Source organism: Aotus nancymaae, unplaced genomic scaffold, assembly GCF_030222135.1.
Source record: "Aotus nancymaae isolate 86718 unplaced genomic scaffold, 86718_ANA_hifiasm-v0.15.2.pri h1tg000010l, whole genome shotgun sequence".
Taxonomy (NCBI): Eukaryota; Metazoa; Chordata; class Mammalia; order Primates; family Aotidae; genus Aotus; species Aotus nancymaae.
Genome location: NW_026988421.1, coordinates 50,372,967 through 50,395,537, shown reverse-complemented (window position 1 = coordinate 50,395,537; position 22,571 = coordinate 50,372,967). Strand labels below are relative to the sequence as shown.

General features: G+C 36.8%; 1 protein-coding gene across 1 annotated transcript; it reads right to left on the bottom strand.

Annotated features, from left to right (window-relative positions):
- Positions 1-321: 321 nt before the first annotated feature.
- On the bottom strand, positions 322-22,383 carry CISD1 (CDGSH iron sulfur domain 1). The gene is made up of 3 exons (XM_012445756.3): positions 22,233-22,383; positions 14,406-14,611; positions 322-5,791 (listed from the first exon to the last, which is right to left on the bottom strand). The coding sequence occupies exons 1-3, from the start codon at positions 22,261-22,263 to the stop codon at positions 5,702-5,704; spliced, it is 327 nt and encodes a 108-aa protein (XP_012301179.2). The 5' UTR covers positions 22,264-22,383; the 3' UTR covers positions 322-5,701.
- Between the last annotated feature and the right edge of the window lie 188 nt (positions 22,384-22,571).

Here is a 22,571-nt window from a genome sequence, read left to right as displayed (position 1 = left end):
ATATTTCAATTCATAATCTCTAATGCTTGAATCTCCCTTTTACATGTTAAAAGAAATAAATAGGATGGAGAGAGAAATATTATTAGGAATTGGTTCACATGATTACAGAGGGTGACAAGATCTGCAGGGTGAGTCAGCAAGCTAGAGACACAGGAGAGCAGATGGTATAGTTTTAGCCTGAAAGTAGGCAGGCTTGAGATCCAGGAAGAGTCCATATTTCAGTTCAAAGCAGTCAGGCAGGAAGAATTTTCTCTTCCAGGAGAAGGAACAGCATTTTTGCATTATTGAGGTCTTTAAAGGATTGAATGAGGCCCACCCACATTAGGGACCATAATCTGCTTTACTGGGATCTGAATTTAAGTCTGACTTAGAATTCCATGATTGTTGCCCCCACATTGCCCCACGGGCAATCACTAGGACTTCCAGGCTGACAAACACCAGACACTTCAGTCTTTTTCACAGCAGCTTTCTTCCAGAGCACTGTCCATAGATTTGAAATAACCAAGTACCATACTTCTCCCCAGTTATGATACATCATGTGCACACTGGTTTAAAAAAAGCTGACTTGGATAGTTTTGTCAGTTGGTTGGTTTTTATACCACAAGTTTAGCCACAGAAGTGCTGATTAGGTAGACTACTTTATAGCCAATCTTGTCAGAGTAAGGTAACTATTCAGTACCTTTTCCTAACATGCATGTTCAAAAATTTAGAATACAAATATTAAAAAAAAAAGGTAATCAGGTTTGAGGGCAGAACAAGACAAAATATTGACTTTTTGGCAGTTACCTTTGTATCCTTGAAAAATCTTGCATTCAAATCTATTTATTAAAACAAGTATTTATTGAGCATCTGCTATGTACTTGTAACTGTTCTGGGTACAGAGACTACTGTAATAATCAAACTTTTAAAAACTATTTTCTTTCTCAGGGATTAAAAAAGGTGAATGCTTGAACATTATAATTATTTTCCAAACTCCAGATGCTGAAAGCCACAGAAATGTAAACTGCTCTAAGTGACCAAACTTTTTGGAGTACAAAGGTACTGCAAGATCAGGGACATACACCAAATGCACCTACTAGATGGCATTGTTAAATTATGACATGTAATTTATGGTTTAATATTTTCACTATCAGAGACTCAACACTAGGTGGCATCCAGGGTCAGGCTGAAAGTCGTAACTAGCAACGAAAAGCCAATCATATTAGCTTCTCTGCTCAATGCAGATTCCCTGTGGATTCTAAGAGAAACAGTTTTAAAAGAGAAAGGGGTGAGGTTACTCTAAGTCATAATCATAATGTTCTTTGCTGGGAGGGATATGAAAGTGAAGAGATATAGAAGGATCATGTGAAGGCTACAGGGTAGACTGCATTGGAAAGATGAAGACTGAGACATTTTCAAAGTTTAAAGTACTGGTAGTCAAGGAAGATGCATAGCATGATTGTCTAGAATAAGGAGAAGGAAACTGTTAAGAAAGTTTAGGCTCAAAAAAAGATTACTGTGCAGATATGGATAACATAAGTGGAATTCCACCTTCACAGTTGGAAGACTCTGAAATAAATTTAACAGACTTTGCTAAGTTTAACTGATGATAAAGCAATAAAAGACAATCTCTCTTATCTGTATCTCATGTCTATCTTGTATAATGAGTTAGATTAACCACTGCTTATGAAATTGTTGGCAGGCAGTATCATCAACAGAAAAATTATTTATATCTCAGTTATGAGCATGCAGGCAGGTGGGCAATGTTCACAATTATTTTAAATGAAAAAGCTGGGAATCACTGCATATTTACAAATGAAAACAATCTCACAATTAAATAAAACATTGACATGAATTGACTTCTGGTTGTCTATAAGGAATAGGCTGGAAAAACTAGAAAGAAATACACTATCCACAGAGATACAGGTATTAAAGAGAACATCCAGTTTACACACTATCTAGACGACAACATTCTAAGCTCAGCATTTTTCTATTCCATGCTTGAAGTTGAATTGTCTTTTTTGTTGTTTAGGGACATAAGGGCTAATACCATAGCAACACTTCTAACTTATAATCTTATATTTCTTCACTGATTTACTGATTAGACACCTTTTCCCCTTTAGGACGATTCCTGGCAATTTCAGTTAACACATGTAATGCCTTTATTTATGGAAACTTCTTCATTTAAGTCCATAAAAACCACTGACTTTTCTCAAGAAAGGCAGATGCTCAGTTAACAATCAATCTCCCTGTTGTGGATTAATTTAATCATTTAAAGTTATGGGTTGGGAACACATCAGGATGCATTGGCTTTACCCTTAGTTTGGATCCAGGATGGTAAACTGAATGGAAGTAAAAACTTTTTTTTTTTTTTTAATGGTACCTTTCCATGAGGTCTCAACACATTGTGCTAATGAAAAATTTCACATAACACAAACTAAATCTCAAAATAAAACTGTTACTTTAATACCTTAATAAGTCTCAGAACTTTAGGTATGATGTCGGCTTAGTAGTTCCCAGACTTTTAGATTGCATTGGAGCAGTGAAAAAAAAAAAGTAGAGACCAACATTGGGCTGCCACCTTATTATTTTGCCAAGTAAAGATACTACCATCAACATTTCATAAAAGATACTTCAATACCATAATAGCTGAAATAATCATAATAAAAAATTAAATTTGAGCTGATAGCTTTCTATTAGCATTATTTATATTTTTCCTTTGAGGAGAGCTGAAAATTTAGTCTTGGCCTAGAATCTGGGAACAACTGCCTAAAATGCCATTTAGTCCATTCACCTCACAGTTTAAAAGGCTGAAAGGTGAGTGGCTTTGCCTGAGGTCAGCTACTATTATAATCAAGGAGACAAAGCATAGCTTCTAACAACTAGTATTACACACCCTCACAGATACCCATGCACAAAATACTGTCTGTTGCTAATCAGGAGCCAAAGTCAATGCTTATCTTAAAGCAAAACCAAATCAAAAACCTCCCTAACTAATGTAAAATCAAATAATCTCACCTACTTGTAGTAGAAATACTCAGTATACATGGTTGTAGCTGTTTGGTCAAGGACATACATCATAAATTACCATAATTATATAACCTATAATTAGCCATAAATAGTGGGAGCTTCTAATTCTCCAAAAGTTTCTCAGGCTCAATTACATGGTCTACAGGAGCCTAATAAATGTCTGTTGCATGAACAGATGAACATCACTCTAAAAAATAAGATTATTCACATTAGAAACTTCTCAACCTAGCACAAACTTTTCAGAAATAACTAGAACATAAATGACATACAGAAAAACAGATGTAAGCCCCACTTGCTTTGCCGCGATGAAATGAAAAGCACTTAGAAGCATTAAGGTGCTTAGCTAGAACAGTAACTACACACAATGATTTTTGTGTAAAAAAATCTCACCTTAACCTAACCACACTCAACGTTGGTTTTTAGGTTAAATAACATGAAAAGGTTTTAATCATAAATGAATGCTAGTTCAAAAGCATGTAAAAATTTTACCACCACCTTGAAAATACATTTACCTAATTGGTCTTTCAAAATGTTCAAGATCTATGTTTCACAGTAAGGTGGTCATTTATATTTTTGCCATATACACACACTCATATAATCCTATAGTTTTGAAAACTGGTATCAGGTTCCCCCTGACATCACAAAAATGCATGACTAACAATATAATTTCAAATTCAAGATAAAGAATAGTCTGTCAAGTTAGAAGGATGTCCCTTTATCAGAAATATTGTGAGTTGATGGATTTATTTTTCTTTAAAACAATTCATCTTTAAAAGCATTATTGCTCTGCTTTGCTGACATGCATACTTATTTTAAAAAGGAGGTGGGCAAAGAAAAAAATTTCCTTTGAGAAGAGCTGAAAATATAGTCTTGGCCTAGAATCTGGGAACAATTGCCCAAAGAATCTAATAGAATCAGTTTGTAGGGTTTTAGATTTTGGGGTTTTTACTGTTGTTTCTGAGACGAAGTTCCGCTCTTGCTGCTCAGGCATGATCTTGGCTCACTGCAACCTCCACCTCCTGGGTTCCCGTGATTCTCCTAGTTCAGCCTTCCGAGTGTTAGGGATTACAGTCATGTGGCCACCACACCCAGCTAATTTTGTATTTTTTAGTAGCGACAGGGTTTCACCATATTGGCCAGGCTGCACTCGAACTCCTGACCTCATGATCCACCCACCTTGGCCTCCCAAAGTGCTGAGATTACGGGTGTGAGCCACCACGCCTGGCCAGGTTTTCAGATTTTGTGATGAATATGTAACTTAAAGACATGTCCAAGTTAGTCACATGGGCTTCTTAAAACCAGTGTACAATTTTGTTACCAACTTTTATCTACAGTAATACACAAAACTATATATGTAAAAATAGCCAGGATTACGTATTATGTAGGAATGTTGCTGTCAGGCTTGATCCCTGTCAAGGTATACGGATTTTAGCAAACAGAAACTTGTGATTGACTACTACTGAGAATTCATGTATACTAAAATAAATAATGAAAATGTTTACGTTTCATCAGTTTCAAATTATATTGCCCACATTTTCTATATATTTTGCCATGATTTTCCTTCTAACCTATGAAATTCAAAATCTAATATCTTTAAAAATATTTATGAACTATTTGTCTTAATTCTTTTATTGCTAATTATTCAGCTTTCATGTTTTGTTTTTTCTGAATCAACAATGAATGCAATGTTTCTGCTCTGAGTCTTTGAAGAGTATTACATAAACATTTGTCCTCAAATTTTTACTTTTAAGAAAAAGATCATACAATTTAAAATCCATGTGCTTGATTAGCTGGAGTGGGGAAAAAAAAAACCTTCCCACGCCTTTGATCTAATCTTGTGACTACTATTTCTGTCAGGATATGTGGTGTAGTGATCAAAAGACTTGACATTATGTGCTCCAGTTCCTTCTATGTCCTCAGTTCAAGTGCTTACCATTCCTTGGGCCAGAATTCTGGAACATTAGATTTTAAAACATGACTAATTTAAATCTAGTATCAGTTTTAACTAAATTCTCACTATTGGCTCCTTTAATGGCTCTATCTTCATTAAATATCTATGAAGATGAATACGAAGAAGTTATCACCCCTTTATTATTGACCTGGCTGACTTATAAAATTAAGCAGAATAACATTCATCAATCATTTTGACTGAAAACTGTGAAGACACGGAAGCCACATTTTCTCAGTGTCATTACCAATGTCAAGAAAATCAAGGTCAAAACAGGTCCTTCCTAGATTGTATTAAGAAATTAATGTAGCTGAATCACATCCTATATACTTTCCAGGTCAATATGAAAAGACGATAATTTTTCTTTGAAACTTACAAGTAGAATCTGCAAATACATAATTTTGAGAATAATTTAATATGTTGCCTTCAAGATACAACTATATTCTATGTAAGATACAACTCTATATGTCAATATTTTAAAGAAATGGATCCCTACAAGACCAAAATAACCCACAGGCCATGAGGGTGGTTTTTCCTTTTTTTTTTTTTTTTTTTTTTGTTTAAACAAATGTGCACCACGATGTTTCAACAAGTAAGACAAATGCCATGAATGTGAAAGCTGCAGTTTGCAATATACCACATTTAGAACCCAGGGAAGGTCAATTAGGCAGAGGTGGTAGTCATTCTAATTAAACAATCAGGTAACTTCACGACAAGTTGACTTGCAGCATCAAAAGTGTCCATTTAAGTTTCTTTTTTCTTGATGATCAGAGGTCCCACGTTGTCTCCAGTCTCTTCGTTGTGTTTTGTGTGAGATCCATCACAGAATGGGAACTAGGAAGAGAAAGAATGAATGAAACATCTAATCCCAAAATCAGTATTATGCTTGGCAGAGTGGATGGTGATGCTTAATTCATATAACATAACAAAAAGATTTTCTTGGTTATCTTATATAGGCTTTCTTTAAGAGCCTATGTAAAGTACATACACTACTTAGTAGGAGGAAGAAATCGACTTGTGCGTAATGCACACATCACTTATTGAATTTCATTGTGGTATCTGATGAGTATTGAAGACCTATTTTATGTTTATATACTAGTTACATTCCTTTCCAGTGAACTATGTCTATTGTCTATTCAATTCTAAGAGTTTAAATTCATTTATTTAAAATCAATTTGTGGCTGGGTACGGTAGCTCATGCCTACAATCCCAGCACTTTGGGAGGCTGAGATGAGTGGATCATTTAAGGTCAGGAGTTTAAGACCAGCCTGGCCAACATGGTAAAACCCCATCTCTACTAAAAATACAAAAATTAGCTAGGCATGATGGCGAGTGCCTGTAATCCCAGCTACTTGGGAGGCTGAGGCTTCAACCTGGGAGGTGGAAGTTGTAGTGAGCTGAGATTGCGCCACTGCACTCCAACCTGGGAGATGGCAAGACTCTATCTCAAAAAAAATCAATTTGCATATTATCCCTTTGTTGATTTTTGCAGCAATCTTTCCAAAATATTTTCATTTTGCTCATTTTCTCATAGTCTCAATTTCTCCACTTTCATACAAATATGCCAATATTTCCCTTTTCAACATCATTCACGGAGACATCTTTCTTCTAGAGATGTGACAAATATAAATTTCCATTCCTTTTCATGATTTCACATTTTAGATATAACTGATGTTTTGGTGTCCAGTGGGAGGGAAAAACACTAACAGTGTTTCTCAGAGTATGCTCCAAAGAAGCTGAATCCTGCAAGACACTCTGATTTGGTTTCATTCTGTGTTTAAAAAACATATCATATAGCCCATTTGAGTCACAGCACACATTATTATTTTAATTTTGCTATAAAAACCACAATTTTATGCCAGAGTTTTTTAAGGTGACTGGACTATGGACACTTAAATTTTGATTTCTATTAGAGTTTTCTGTTGAGCACACTTTGCAAATGCTGAGATGCTGTTGCTTCCCACATTGTTATACCTTTATTCATAATTTGATCGAAATAAATTCTACATATAAAAGCACCTATTTATAGTTCTATGTTATGTTGATCAGCCTACTACACTGGAATATTTGTATTTTAAACATTTCAGCGTTTTGTGGGGCTAGTTTTCCTTCATTATTCTTGTTAACTTTATGAAACTTTATTACTTTATTCCTCCAGATAAGCTTGAGAATGTTTTTTGCCAAGTCTTAATTTCTTTTGCAGTTTTTCATCCTCAGATCTCATGTATATTCTGGTTAAGATTATTGCTGTCATGTTTTAATCATTATCACACTTAGTTATTTTCATATCTGAACACTCCTGCTATGTAAATTTTTTTTTTGAGATGGCGTCTCCAGGCTGGAGTGCAGTGGCACGATTTCAGCTCACTGTAACCTCTACCTCTGGGTTTCTAGCGATTCTCCTGCCTCAGCCTCCTGAGTAGCTGGGATTACAAGCGTGCGCTACCACATCCAGCTAATTTTTGTATTTTTAGTAGAGATGGAGTTTCACCATGTTGGTCACGCTGCTCTCGAATTCCTGATCTTGTGATCTGCCCGTCTCGGCCTCCCAAAGTGCTGGGATTACAGGTGTGAGCCACTGTGCCCTGCCATAAAATCATTTTTTTAATAAGTATATCCCTCTCTATTGTAAAATGAAAAAATAAGAATTTAATAGTATTTCAGTAACTCTTCAGGTAATTAAATGTTTTACACTTAGAAGGTGTAATTATCAGTAATTTTGTTTCTTCTATATTTATATCTTTTATTTCTATTTCATGTCAAATGATGAGAGCTAGCATCTTTGCATTAATCTTGATGCATTGAATGTATCTACACTCTAGAATCTAGAGTTTCTCTGTTTAGTCTAAGGTATACTGTTGCTTTGAAGAAACCTATTTAGAAGAGTAAAGTAAGAGGAGTCTTAGCTTTACCAGAAACAAGTACCTCATTATGTTCAGTGAAGGGAATATAGCAGATAAGTGAAATGCGACAATAATGGTATTTAATCTTAAACTTTGATATCCAAAAGTCTACTTGATGTTAAAGTAATCAAAATTTAATCTATCTGTAAATAATTGAAAGAAGCACTAAATTAGCTAAAAATTACAGAAAACCTTAAGGTATCTGCACAACTTATATTTCCAGATATAAATTCTATCCTGTCATAGTGGGCAGTGTAAATGCAGTATATGTAAAGTTTACATTATTTCTTGTTTCGAGGTCAATAAGATGTGGTAAACAGTATATTCATATTAAAAACAAGTCCTTGATACAAAAACATAAAGTCAAGCTTTCAGTTTTTTCTTGGCGTGGATGAGGAAAAAGGCTATAAAAATGAAACTAAATTATCCCACAGCAAGTACAGCATTTCAAAGTGACATATGTTTAATAAACAAACACAGATGATTTTAGTGAGTATAAAAGTTTGCATTGTAAAGACTCTATTTTTATAAATAGCACACACAAAATACTTCACTGTACAGTTAAGTTCACACAGGCTGTATTTCTGAAAAATAAAATATTTCTAAATAAGAAGCTACAAATAACTTACTGAAATGGCATGTTTAACTTTTATTTTTTGGCCGGGCGCGGTGGCTCATGCCTGTAATCCCAGCACTTTGGGAGGCCAAGGCAGGTGGATCATGAGGTCAGGAGTTTGAGACCAGTCTGGCCAAGATGGTGAAACCCTGTCTCGACAAAAAATTAGCTAGGCGCGGCAGTGGGCGCCTGTAATCCCAGCTACTCGGGAGGTTAAGGCAGGAGAATCACTTGAACCCGGGAGGCAGAGGTTGCAGTGAGCTGAGATAGTGCCACTGCACTCCAGCCCGGGTCACAGAGCAAAACTCCATCTCAAAAACAAAAAAACTACAAAACAACTTTTATTTATTTATTTATTTTTAATCTTATGTTAAAAATACTAGACACTAACATTTTCTCAAATTATTTTCCTCCATATACAGAATCAATAGGAGAGAAATCTACAGAAAAATATACAAAGAAAATCTTACAAAATATTTGTTATGTATCTAAAATGAGAATACATTTTTTCTAATAACCCAAGTCTGCCTAAAAACTGAAATCAGCCTGTTTCTTCATATTATTACAAGCAAACAAATAAAAAAAATATTTCTTTAAAAAGCAATGAGTAGTTGATTCTGGTTATCTGTTAATAAATTTTCATGGGATTAAAGTATATAAAGCTTTTATGCCTTTAAAATGTAAACTAGGTGTTAAAAATAATTTTGTTCAGAGACATATTTTTTAATGGCACTTTTTGTATCACTTAGCCCCAGGAATTACTGTATTCTGTATCTTGCTTTATTTCTGACCTATGCAGGAGAAATATAATGTGTGGTGGATATAAACTTTTTTTTTTTAAGAGACAGGGTCTCCCTCTGTTGCCCAAGCTGGAGCACAGTGGCATAACTGGAGCTCACTGAAGCCTCAATCTCCCAGGCTCAAGTGATCCTTCCATCTCAGCCTCCTGAGTAGCTAGGACTATAAGTGCATGCCACCACACTCAAATAATTTCTAAATTTTTTGTGGAGACAAGGTCTCATTACATTGCTCATCACATTCTCAAAGTGTTGGAATTATGAGCCTAAGCCACTGTGCCCGGCATTATATATTTTCAAATAGAAGGTAGGAAGTTCAGAACATTTTATATCAAATACTGTACAATAATAATTTTATTAACCCTCTTTCATTAAAAATTTTGAAATGTTAAATTGTTAAGCAAAAAGTAAAATTACAAAAAAACCCCACAAAGAATATTAAATTCAGTTCGTGTAGTATTGATACTTACTTTGTTCTAAGATGTCAGTGTTTGTTTACTAACAAATCCTGGAAAAAGTCTGTAAATCAAATTGGCTGGATTTCCTTTATGTCCAGAAAACATCCTTTTATGTTTGTTAACCCAATATGAACACTACAAATCCCAAGTATCTTTAAAAGTGGGGAAGAAAGGGTTAGAAGAAGTTGGAATAAAAGTCTAGTAGAAAAAACACTGGAGATCCTTGCTCTCCACCAGGAAAGCTAGCAATGCTATATGGATCTTCATAAAAAGATAAGATTTCTTTTTAATGACCCCACATCTCAAGTTATGTCTGTTTTGAGGGTAATTCAAGATAGAAATAAATGCTCCTTTTTGACTTATCTCTTCCACCTGAAACAATTTTCTTTTAAAGACAATCTTCCTTCTCTGAACTTCATACTTTGCATTAGAGATTTGATTTTGTATCCAAAGGAAGTTGCCTGGCACCATTTTGGCTCATCATCATAAACTGCCCAGAAAAATATACCTTTTTGGTTGAGAAAGAAAACTGAAGTAATAAGATTTTTGAGACTACCCTAGAGATTATGACATTTTATACCATTCTTATGTACCTACTTAAATAAACCTAACACAGTAGCTATAATATGAAAAGGTACAAAGAGAAATTAATATTTTTACAAGACTATCTTTATGTGGATTGGCCAAAGAATGTCACCAACATACAGAATATTGTTTTTATGAAGAAATAGACTCAGTAAAACCCACTTCTAAGCCATTAATAGGATGGAGGCTTTCTCTTTCTCTCCCAGCCCTTCCCCACTGAGCCAAAAAAATCCCAGGATCAAGCCCACTATCAACAACAAAACAAAAATATCACAACTCAAATCTAACACTGTAAATGAAAGACAGTGAGTCTAAGTATGTCCAGTTGCATTTCATTTCAATTTCAGTTGAGCGCCTGATGTTAACTGGTAAGACTTTCTTCTCCTTCTTACTCTGTATTCTTATGCTGTCCTTGTTTGAACTGTCTCCTATGTGGCCATCATACAACTCAGCGAATGATGTAAACCTACCTGAAGTTGCAGGCATAGGAATCTAGCAATACTACATCCCATACCATGCCCTCTTACATCAGAGTTCTTTCATCTTCTTGTTTCGAAAGCAAGACTATCTCTTCCTTTTTAGAGCTGAGTTTCACATCTGTGCTCTTACTCTCATTTCCTTCCGCCCTTTGTCAAGATACCACTGTCTCAAATAGTATTTTTCCCTGTAGTCACTTTAATCATTTCCTCTATACTGGCTCCTTTCATTCTCACTTCAAATATGGATAGCCCTATTGTGAAATACAATTTGGCCCCATCTGTACCTGTGGGTTCCACATCCATGGATTCAACCAATTGCTGATGAAAATACTCACTAAAACAATTGTATGGGTACTGAGCATGTATAGTATAGTTTTTTCCTTGTCATTATTATCTAAACAATACATTATAACAACTGTTTACATAGCATTCACACTCTATTAGGTATTATATGTAACAGAGAGATGATGTAATAATTTAAAGTATACAGGATTATGTGCATAGCTTCTAGGCAAACACTGTCATTTTAAATCAGGGGCTTGAGCATTCTCAGATTTTGGTATCCATGGGAGGTCCTGGAACCAATCCACGGACACCGAGGGAAGACTGAACTATAAAATAAGCCAATTTCTGGGCCAGGCACAGTGGCTTACACCTGTAATTCCAGCACTCTGGGAGGCCAAGGCAGGTGCATCACCTGAGGTTAGGAGTTCAAGACTAGCCTGGCCAACATGGTAAAACTCCATCTCTACTAAAAATACAAAAATCAGCCAGGCATGGTGGTGCATGCCTGTAATTCCAGCTACTCAGGAGGTTGAAGCATGAGAATCGCTTAAATCTGGAAGGCAGAGGTTGCAGTGAGCCAAGATCATGCCACTGTAGTCCAGCCTGGGCAACAGAGTGAGAAACTGTCTCAAAAAAAAAATGTTAGACACACAACAGGTTACTAGAGACTGCACCTTAAGAATGAATTAGAATTGAAGTTTATATTGCATAAAACATTTTTTTCCATTGATAAAAATATGTTTAAATTTTGTTATAAATACAACTGGTTTGTATGAGGGAAAAACTACTGACTATAACCTAACTGTAGCCACTTAATCAAAGGTATTAATTACAAGTCTTCTGTGAACTGGCATTTAAGTGTGTGACTTGGCACCTGTGTGATAACCTTAGAACAGGAATGTGGGGTGTTTCCAAAAGTGTTTGAAGAGTAACAACATTTGTTAACTTGGATAATATTCAAAGCAAACTGTTAATTGATTCATGTAGGAATAAGTGCCCAAGATGCAGTGAAGATTCAGAACTGACAAATCCCAGACACAAAGAGGATCACTAAATGTCATAAAAGATAAGCCAGAGAAGCCAGGTGTGATGGCTCATGCCTGCAATCCCAGCACTTTGGGAGTCTAAGGCAGGTGGATCACAAGGTCAGGAGTTCGAAACCAGCCTGACCAACATGGTACAACTCAGTCTCTACTAAAAATACAAAAATTAGCTGGGCATAGAGGTGCACACCTGTAATCCCAGCTACTCAGGAGGCTTAAGCAGGAGAATCGCTTGAACCCAGGAGGCAGAGGTTGCCGTGAGCTGAGATCGTGCCACTGCACTCCAGTCTGGGCGACAGAGCAAGACTGTCTCAAAAAAAAAAAAAAAAGATAAGCCAGAGGAAAAAAGGGATGAGAAAACTAGAAATAAAATGACTGGTCTCATTTCCTCTCTTGAAGTCCACCTACAGGAAATGGCAGTCCCTGGCTGAACCATCTGGAAACTCTAAATTGTAAAATGAAAGAATAATCCTGGAATGTTTTGAATTACAAACTCTAATAAACATTTATACCACTAGTTTGTGTCCATTGGTGATTCTTCCTGAAATATTTGAGATTTTAGTTCATGAAAGCCCATATTTATTTTATTGGATTCTTTGCCCTCTGAGAAAACCCAATCAAAGCAAACTCCCTTTACTTGATCTCAAAGCCAAGCCGTAGTGTTCATTCAAGCAATTATCTTATTTTTCTTTCCATTCACTGTTTCATCTACTGAAAATCTGACACAGACTTCTGGCAATTCTTTATTATTTAATTCACACTTTAACACACTTGGACATAGCTTCTATTCTAATTACTCCATTGAAATGACACCAAAAGGGAAATTGCTTAATCTAACAGTTTAGTCTATTCATTCACGTAGTTGTCTTTGCACAGGCCAATGTTCAGTTCAAAATCTTTGAAACTGTTCCCTCTTCCACTTTGAAGCTATGATATTTTTAGTTTTATTCTAACCTCTCTGACCCATTCCATCTCCTTAAATGGCTTTTGTCCCCTTTCCAAAACGCAGAAAATTCCCCAAGATTTCATATTTAGCCTTTGATTTTTATCTATATCAAAGATCAGTTGCATTCCTACACTTGACTCATCAGTTTTGCTGATCTCTATCTCCAACCCTGATGTCTCACATTTCACATTGTCTGCTGTGCATTTCCATTCAACTGTCAACTCAAATTCACTCTCTGAAACAGAACTCCTTATTGCCATCCTGGAAAATTAGCCTTTCACCTTGAAGCTTTTATTTCTGTTAATGGCATAACAGATTTTGAGTCTCCAATATTGCAGTTTATTCAAATGCTACCAATTTTTCTCACATCAATTTAACTCCTAAGTATATGACTATGCTTTTGCAGAAGATGTGGTGTAATTTTTTTTTTAATTAAAAAAAAAAAAAAAAGAGAGAGATTGGGTCTCACCATGTTGCTCAGGGTGGTCCTGAACTCCTGGCCTGAAGTGATCCTCCTGCCTTGGCCTCTCAAAGTGTTAGGATTACAGACATGAGCCACACTGCACCCAGCCTCATGGTGTAATTTCTTCCTTTTAGCTTCCACTTATTTAGATCACTTATACTACATGTACCATACACACCTGTGACATCTGTTTTACTGTTCAATGCTTCTCATGCATGCACATAGAGTAGATATTAAATGAACTATCTAAGATCACTTACTAAAGAACTATCAAAACTCCAACTTAGAAATTCCACAATTTCTAGATGTATTACTTTATTATTTTCTAGTAACCCCACTAGTCTTTATCAACAATTCCAAATTCCAAATGAATCTGCAAGAAAGGACGCGTGAACAAAGGTGAAATGGATAAAGAAGATAGTCTGGTTATTCTACAGCCCTCCCCCAAGGAATAAATCAAAATTGAGGAGAGTCTTGAGGACCAGTGTGAGGAGTCTGTGGCTCCAGACATGGGGAGCTCCTTGACAGGGGTTTCAAACATAGAGTTATGATACTTATATAAGGGTGCTAGCTGTGGAAATGGAGATAAAAGAGCAGAGACATGAAACATTTTGGGGAAAGAGTCAGCCAAATGCACTGACTTCTGTGTAAAAGACTGGGGAGAAAAACTAAAGCTCACTGAAGGATCTAAGCATGTAAGATTAGAAGAGGGTTATGCCATTAACAGAAACAGCCTGGATGACAGAGCAAAACTCTGTCTCAACAATAACGAAAAAGGGATATCATAACAATATCTGGTGATACAAGTCTGACAGAATAATTTAGAAATATAATACTAAAAATGGTACCATATGAAGGAATTGCTTTCCTCACCTTTTTGGACCTCCAACAACGGCAGTACACAGCTTTATCTCCCAAATCCTCCATGTCAAAAGCATGTACTATCTTGGGGTTGTCTTTCTGGATGTGAAGGTTTATCATAGCTTTATTTCGATGATCTTTAACATAAAATCTTTTGTAAGCTAGATAACCAATTGCAGCTGTCCCAGCAGCAATGGTAACTGCTGCGATCCATTCAACTAGAGAAGGGAAGGAAAACAAAAAATTATCAAAACCAAAATACAAGCCAATAATATCACATGAATGTTCCAAAATCTAGTTTTTGAGTATTAAGCATCCTAAGTTTTCAATGTTAACAAAATGACCAGAACACACTGCAATAATGGTCCTTTGTTATTATGACTTTCCCTGGCCATTACTAGAGAAATTGTGTATTTTCTACTGAGTGATGACAGCTACATTAAGAAGAGGAAACTTAAAATATTATTTTAGAGCTGGAGTAAAAAACCCTAAAGCTCAATAATCATTTAAAAAGTGTTTATAAGTAGATTTTAAATAATATGTGAACTTGCAGGTATCTATTACTTAAAAAAAAGCCCGAAAACATAAAAATTCAGATCACAAATAACATGCTATGCTAACAAAATGACTCATTATAGTTTATTTAAATAGCAAGATCCCTTAGTGATTTTTAAATGATTTAATTTACCAAAACTCACTTGCAACTATTACAGAAAGCTGTAAAAGAAATGATACTCAAAGAAACAGACAAACAAAACCAAACCACCCTAATGTTAAAAACATTCAAAGGAATGTATGTAGCAGGATTCCAGGTTTCAAAGTCCTTTTTCATTCAAAAGTCCTTTTTTTAAAATTCAAAATGTTTTCTCATTAAAATAAAAATCAGAATGTACTAATTTCATATTTTGTAGGAAATATGATTAATATAATTATAGTTATATTTTTATTTAATAAATTCTAAATTTATTTTACTTTCCTAAAAATTCATTTTAAATTTAATGGCATTATTCTACTTTATTATAATAATAATAAAACTGTTGGACTAACAAGCCATCTAGTTATTCTTTTCAAGCAGCTTTTCAAGTCTTTAGAAACCCAAAGGCTTAACAACTACCCCAGCTCCAGGCAATGATGGAGAGAAGAAAGTTCTGCATAATCTGGTTAGCCTCAGCCTCGGAGGAGAGTTGTCTATTCCCAGCATGGACTGGGCTGCAGGAAGAAGTTGAACGGGTCAGGATAAACACACTGGACTCCTTCCCAGCACTTCCTGAGTCAAATCTTCAGTGTTTGAAATAAGTTCCCAGACTATCAAATAAAGCCCTAGAGAGATAAGTACAAAAAAAAAAAAAAAAAACCACACACACACACACACATTCCAAGGCCAAATAAAAACACATGACTAATTAGCTTTATAATTTACTTGCATTATTGAGTCAATTTTTTTATTTTACCATACCTAACAGTATCTTACATAAAATTGGAGCTCAATCCTCTAAAACGGAATAGAAAGGATCATTCTCAGTTTCTTCTTTCCTGGTCTTCTTTTCTAGTTTATTCAATAATTTAGACTTTATCTAAATTATTCCTGCATTTTGCTCATCTCTTAAGAGAGCATTATTTCTGCCTCTTCTGGTTTATTCTCACTTTCTAATTAATATATTCCTTGGATTCTGTTTTCAACCACGGTAGTATTTTTCTTAACAAATTAATTTATACTGCTTTCCTCCCCATAACATTTCCTTTATTCCTTTCTATAATTCCCTAATAAACAATAACATTTTATCTTTCCCAGGTCTGCATGACTGAGAAGACAAGTTAATATGTCATCTGACAGCTTCAAACCTTTGGCCTCATCAGAGGATGTTTTTTAAGTAGGTACACATTATATGTAGATTTATCTACAATTTTAGTGCTGTTTCATGGTATTACCCTGAGGTGACTCCAAGCAGTGCTGCGACTCTGCTGTGACTTCTAGCTAGATTCATGATCTTCTTTTCCAATGTTATTTACCATGGAACTTTCTTGAGAAAATATTCCCTATGCCAGGAGCTGCAGCAATCCACTTCTTAGCTAATGGAAAGCCACTTTGAATAGCTAATGTACCTATCACAAGATGGGCTAAGACACTGCCTTGCATAGTGTATGCACCATAACATTTGCTGAACTTTGTCTTTAGTACAAACTTAAAGGGGGGCAACATCCCAAAAGACTAAAATAACACAATTCCCTAAGTGCTGTCAAGTTTAATTACACCTTACTTTTAGGTGAATTATAAAGTACTTAAAAACGTATTTGTTTGGATGGCGCCTGCAAATTGCAAAAAGTGCTGAGATCTAAAGAACAACTACAATTGGCTAGTAATAATTTGTTTCACGATCTAAAAAGAGAATACTATAGGAATTTCTACATGAAACTTCATCATGATAGGTAAAAACAATCTCTCCTAGTCATTAAAACATTCTTCTTCCCTTCTTTTTTCTCATATAATTTACCAACTGCACCCATAGGTGACTTTTAAAGCTTTACCTCCCTTGGACTTTGTGATGGTGGGAGAGATGACAGAACAACTGACATGGAAAAGAGGTAACATCAAAGGCATCATGAAAGAAATGGAAACTGACTCCAGATATCCAAGTCTGGCTGTTCCATGGGGATTCAAAACACACACTTTGTGTTCCTACCACTAGCAAGGGCAACTTATGACCTGATACAAATGTCACAGTACCATGTGTTCAAGGAAAATACCTTTGTATTTGCTCCAAGGTCTTGAGAAAACAATTTCCATTTTTTTTTTCTTCCCTTCCCAAATTCTAATTCTCTAATCTCATTAGAGACAAATGCAAGAGTTCCCAGAAGTAAAAAAAATGTTGCTATTTTATCATTTCATGACTGTAGCCAGAATCAGTCTTTTCTGGCAAAAAGCTGTGGATGCCACTGGCAACTCTAAAGGAAAAGGAATAGACAAAAATGACAACAGGTCTACAAGTCAAAAATTAGGACAAAGAAAGAACTGAAGACCTGAAAAATTAAACAAATAAAAATAGCAAAATCCAAATAATCCTTTATAATCGGGTATATGCCTATCAAGAATTGTCACAATCTCAGAAGCAACAAGCAATAATCTGAGACCCAATTCTTAAAGATATTTCCATTGGCACCTTTCAGATACTGGTTCAGACTTGGAATCTAGAAAAATCCTGATAATTCTTTTTTTTTTTTTTTGAGACAGAGTTTCTATTGCCCAAGGTAGGGTGCAGTGGTGCGATCCCAGCTCCATTGCAACCTCCACCTCCCCAGGTCAAGTGATTCTCCTGCCTCAGCCTCCTGAGTAGCTGGGATAATAGGTGTGCACCACCACGCCTGTCTAATTTTTTTTATTTTTATTTTTTTTTTAGTAGAGACAGGGTTTCACCATGTTGACCAGGCTGGTCTTGGAACTCCTGGCCTCAAGTGATCCACCCACCTCCGCCTCCCAAAGTGCCAGGATTACAGGCATGAACCACTGCACCCGGCCCCTGAGCATTATTTTTGCTTCTTCTGGTTCATTCTTGCTTTTCTTTTCTTTTTTTTTGAGACAAGAGTCTCACTCTGTTGCCCAGTCTGGAGTGTAACGATACAATCTCGGCTCACTGCAACCTCTCCCTCCCGGGTTCAAGCAATTCTCCTGCCTCAGCCTCCTGAGTAGCTGGGATTACAGGGGCCTGCCATGCCACTACACCTGGCTAATTTTTGTATTTGTAGTAGAGACGGGTTTCACCATGTTGGCCAGGCTGGTCTGGAACTCCTGACCTCAGGTGATCCACCCACCTCGGCCTCCCAAAGTTCTGGGATTACAGACATGAGCCACCACACCTGGCCCACAATTTTCTTTTCTATAGACATTTCTCAAGTTAATTTCTGTAGTTAGGTCAAACCTCACCCTACCAGACCTTGTATAATCATGTTTTATATCTACACAAACACCATAAAAGACCAAAAATGCAGAGAAAGGTAACATTTCTAAATAATCCTCCCCTTTGCTTATTCTTCCATTGGCATACTATAATATAATCTTTGGCTTTCTCTCTTAAAGTTATTCAGAGAGTGAGAGAAAACATGAACTTGTTCCCAAACTCCAAAGCCTTGTTTGTAACCCAGTCTGGCTTTTTGTTTTTTTACCGTGAGGATTATTTTGCTGTAACTTAGAAATCTCTCTCGGCTTCTTTTACCTTAGCCTGTTTTCTGCTCTAAACTGCCCTCTTCAGCCCACCATCAACTGCCACAGAATCATAACGTTTCTCCTCTTCTATCAGGAGTGGGGGAGGGGAGCTGTGTTCAACCCCTTCCCTCCCTTAGATCTCTCATAGACTGGCAGGCTGTGCTTGGTAATATTTTTTTTCTTAAGGCCTGGCATATAGGTGGTATTCAATAATGTTGGTTGAGTCAAAACAAATAATGGGCCGGGTGCGGTAGCTCACGCCTATAATTCCAGCACTTTGGGAGGCTGAGGCAGGAGAATTGCTTGAACCCAGGAGGTGGAGGTTACAGTGAGCTGAGATTATGCCATTGCACTCTAGCCTGGGTGACAGAGCAAGGCTCCGTCTTGGGGGAAAAAAACCCCAGAAATAATGGATGACTAATTTAAATTTGTAATTCTTATGTGTAATTTTTCTATCTTAACATTGGACTGCTCTTATACTAAATGACTTATCTTTACCCTCTTCTTAATCTGTTGTATCAGGACGTGGAATTTACTCCCTGATGTAAAAAAAACAAAACAAAACAACTTCAGGCATATATAAGCAGCTATGTTTAAAAAAACTTTATTATGGACCATTTCAGACACACACACGGAATACTATAATGAACTCCCATTTACCTCAACTAGCTCTAACAACCATCAATTTGGCCAGTCTTGTTTCATTTATTGTTTATAACTTATAGGAGCTATCCCCTTTATTTTCAGGATGATCCTATGATCCATACATTCCTTTTCAGACAAAAACCGTTAAATCGTTACTTTAAATGACTTGGTGAATTTAGTGAACCAAAACTGTATTTTCCTATGTTGAGGTTAAATGAATTAGAAAATTAGTTTCAATAAAATACACAAGAATATGAAAGAGAATAAGAATTTATGAAATGTAACTTTGGTTACATGCACTGTAATGATCAGGGTTTGGGATAGATAACAAAGTACAAAGTGAATAGACAAATCCCTATTTTGCAAGTTGAGGGTAAAGTAAAATAAAGTGATTTCAGGGGAAGGCAGGTTAAAGAAGGCCTTTTAAATTTATTTGATTTGGCTGGCTTTCTTTTTTTAAAGATGAGGGTGAATTATGAGTGACTTCAGGCTGAAGAGAAGAAAATCTTTAGGAGGTGCTAAAGATTTACAAACAACAGGTATCACTGAGGCAAGGATTTAAGCAAAAGAAAACAACATCTGGAGGACAGGGAGAGAGAACGGCCTAAGAGTTAACACCTTCCTTGCAAATAAAAGGGAAAGCATTACGGGTGAGAGCTATCAATGAATGCTGGAGTTATAAAGGAGCAGGATGATGTTCAGAAAAGTTATCTATTTGGATACAAGAAGGAATCATAAGAGACTGGACAAGTAGGCAGTGAGGGCCTACTCAGTACTAGAAAATGTAATAAACTAATGGTCTTATCGACCATACTGGTATCAAGAGCTATCTCAATGACCAGGATCTTAAGACTATTTCAGTTCCAATCATTCATTCTCATTGCCTCTGCCTGATTTCAGTTCTGGCCTGGTCCCCGTTAAGTTTTATTTATAAACTACCTTTTATTTTTCTTCTGAAAATGAACAAGAGTTATGCATACATACATATACACACTTTATATTTAACACATTTATACAGTGCTTACCATTGTCACATATCATTCTAAGCCCTTTACAATTATGAATTCATTTGAGAAGAGACATGATATCTTCTCCCAAATTAAAAGATCTAAATTAATTTTCAATCTGTAGGAATAAATTTGGTTTAAAGATTGAGAGAAGAACCAAACTTCTGTGTGATCTAAACACTAAAAGTTAAATTCCCTAGACATTCTCTGTTCCTACCTTGCCTACCTACTACTATATTATGAGGAAGAAAGTGTTGGTGGAAGAGATTTACAAAGGCTTTGGGCCTCTCCCTACAGTATACATAAAAACTTTAATGCTTTTTGATGAAATAAAAAAGTAGTAATGGCAGGGTGTAGTGTCTCCTGTATGTAATCCCAGCACTTTGGGAAGCCAGGGGACCAAGGAGCCTCATAACAATATTGAATACCTCCAGTTGAAGCCAATAACCTGCTTCAGTGATTTCCTATTCTTTAGACAATGGAAAATGATTGGGAACGTTGCCTTTGAATTCCCCTATGGTTAGAATTAAAAAACAAAACAAAACAAAACAACAAATTGTCTTGTTTAAAAACAAATCTTGCAGACTAGCCTGCAAAGAGTGGTAAGTCCTAGGGGGTTCACCTGTTTCACATTTCAATAATATGCTACCTAAACAGAGTTTAGTGTTCATGTACACAAAATGATCCCACATTTTAAACACACATTGTGGAATCTTTTGGTCCACCTCAATCATGTTCAGTCTTCCTGTAAAATTAAAAATAGCAGCACAAGTCACATGAACATCTCATTTCACAAGTCTTAATCCTAAGAGAATATGGTTTTTTAAAAAACAAAAACAAAAATCACAACCTATTTTAAATGCACCAAGCTGCCTCTATTAAAAAAGTCTCAAGTATCTTTTAAAACAATTTTTGCAAATAATAATTTCTATATCATTAGTAACTTCGAAATGTCATGTCACCCTTACTCTGCCAGGTAAATTTTGACAGCAGAAGTGGAACTCTCCAATTTTTGGAAACTACCTCTTTATGAAAAAATTGACTCAAGTTAGTAGGAACTTTATATTACCTGACACTACAGATGCTCAATATTTTCTGAACGTATTTTTAATTAACCTCTGGGACAATCTCTACCCAAAACCTTGCGAAGTGGCGTTTCATATAGGGGCAAAGATCACACATATCGTGTGTCTGGTACACAGTATTATATTAACAATTATAACATCACCAAGAAAAGTGAAAATCCACACTAAATGACTGCTATAAAGTCTCTTAATTTTATTAAAACAGGACTTTCTGCGAAATACTGTTTCCAAACACTAGGTACTACTAGCACACGGGAAAGAAGACTCAGAAAGCTGAAGGTTCAACGAACGCGATTTTCAATCCTCTCCTGGACTACTCCCACTGAGGGCCAGATGCCAGGGGCATGATACAAAACCGGGAAAACTGAAGACCTCGGATTGGGTTTCATCCTTTAAAAAAAAAAAATCTGCAAAACTAAGATGTGATTAGTCATGCACTGCTTCAGGATCGCGGGAAATCGACGTTGTGACCCGACGCTGACTGAAACATGAGAAGGGCAAACGGGTTTGCTGTTGTTGTTTTCTCTTACCTTTCCTTCTTTTTCAGGCTCTGTGACTTAAGGATATGTATGAAAGCGTCTTAGGGGAGAACAAGAAAAGCTAGCAGCGCGGTCATTAGTTGTTAGGTTTTAGTTAGTTAGGGGAAACGTGGACCAGAGATGAGACGCCGGCGTGGTCTCAAACCATCAATCCATCCCTGACCTCGCCCCCTTTGGCTGTCTGGCCCGGAACCCGCAGCCGGGCCAAGCGCTTGCCCTTCTGCATCTCAAGGTTATAGGACCGGCGGGCGCGCAGAGCAGGGGTAAAACAACCCAGCCGAGGTGCGGGCGCCGCAACCGCTGCGCCTCACCAGCCGCAACCGCTGCGCCTCACCAGCCTCACCCGCTCCCAGGCCCCACTTCACCTCGTACGCTGGAACTGGAAGTCAGACTCATCGCGCCGTCGCTTGCAAGGCGTGCGCACTAGGATACCGAGCACAAATGGGTTCCCGCAACCGGCGAGAGTCAAGGTGCCAGCGGCGTACTAAGGGCACCGACTTCGCGCTACTACCGCGCAGGCGCCGCGACAGGCCGTAAGCACGTGTGTGTGAGCTCGACCCTGGTAGGTGCTGAGCATGCGTGGAGCTATGTCCTGGGCCTTAAGGAAGTCTGGACTACGGAGTTTGACAGCCACAGGAGCGGGGAGGAGGAAAAGACTTAGGTAGCAACTGAGTTTGCGCAACGCCGAGGGGCGGGGCCCTGAA

Excerpts from the sequence above, each read along its gene's own strand:
- CISD1 (XM_012445756.3), bottom strand. The coding sequence starts at position 22,263 with ATGAGTCTGACTTCCAGTTCCAGCGTACGAG. Across the intron at positions 14,612-22,232 it reads TTCCAGTTCCAGCGTACGAG|TTGAATGGATCGCAGCAGTT; the intron begins GTGAAGTGGGGC and ends TCCCTTCTCTAG. Across the intron at positions 5,792-14,405 it reads GTTGTTGGAGGTCCAAAAAG|TTCCCATTCTGTGATGGATC; the intron begins GTGAGGAAAGCA and ends TTCTCTTCCTAG.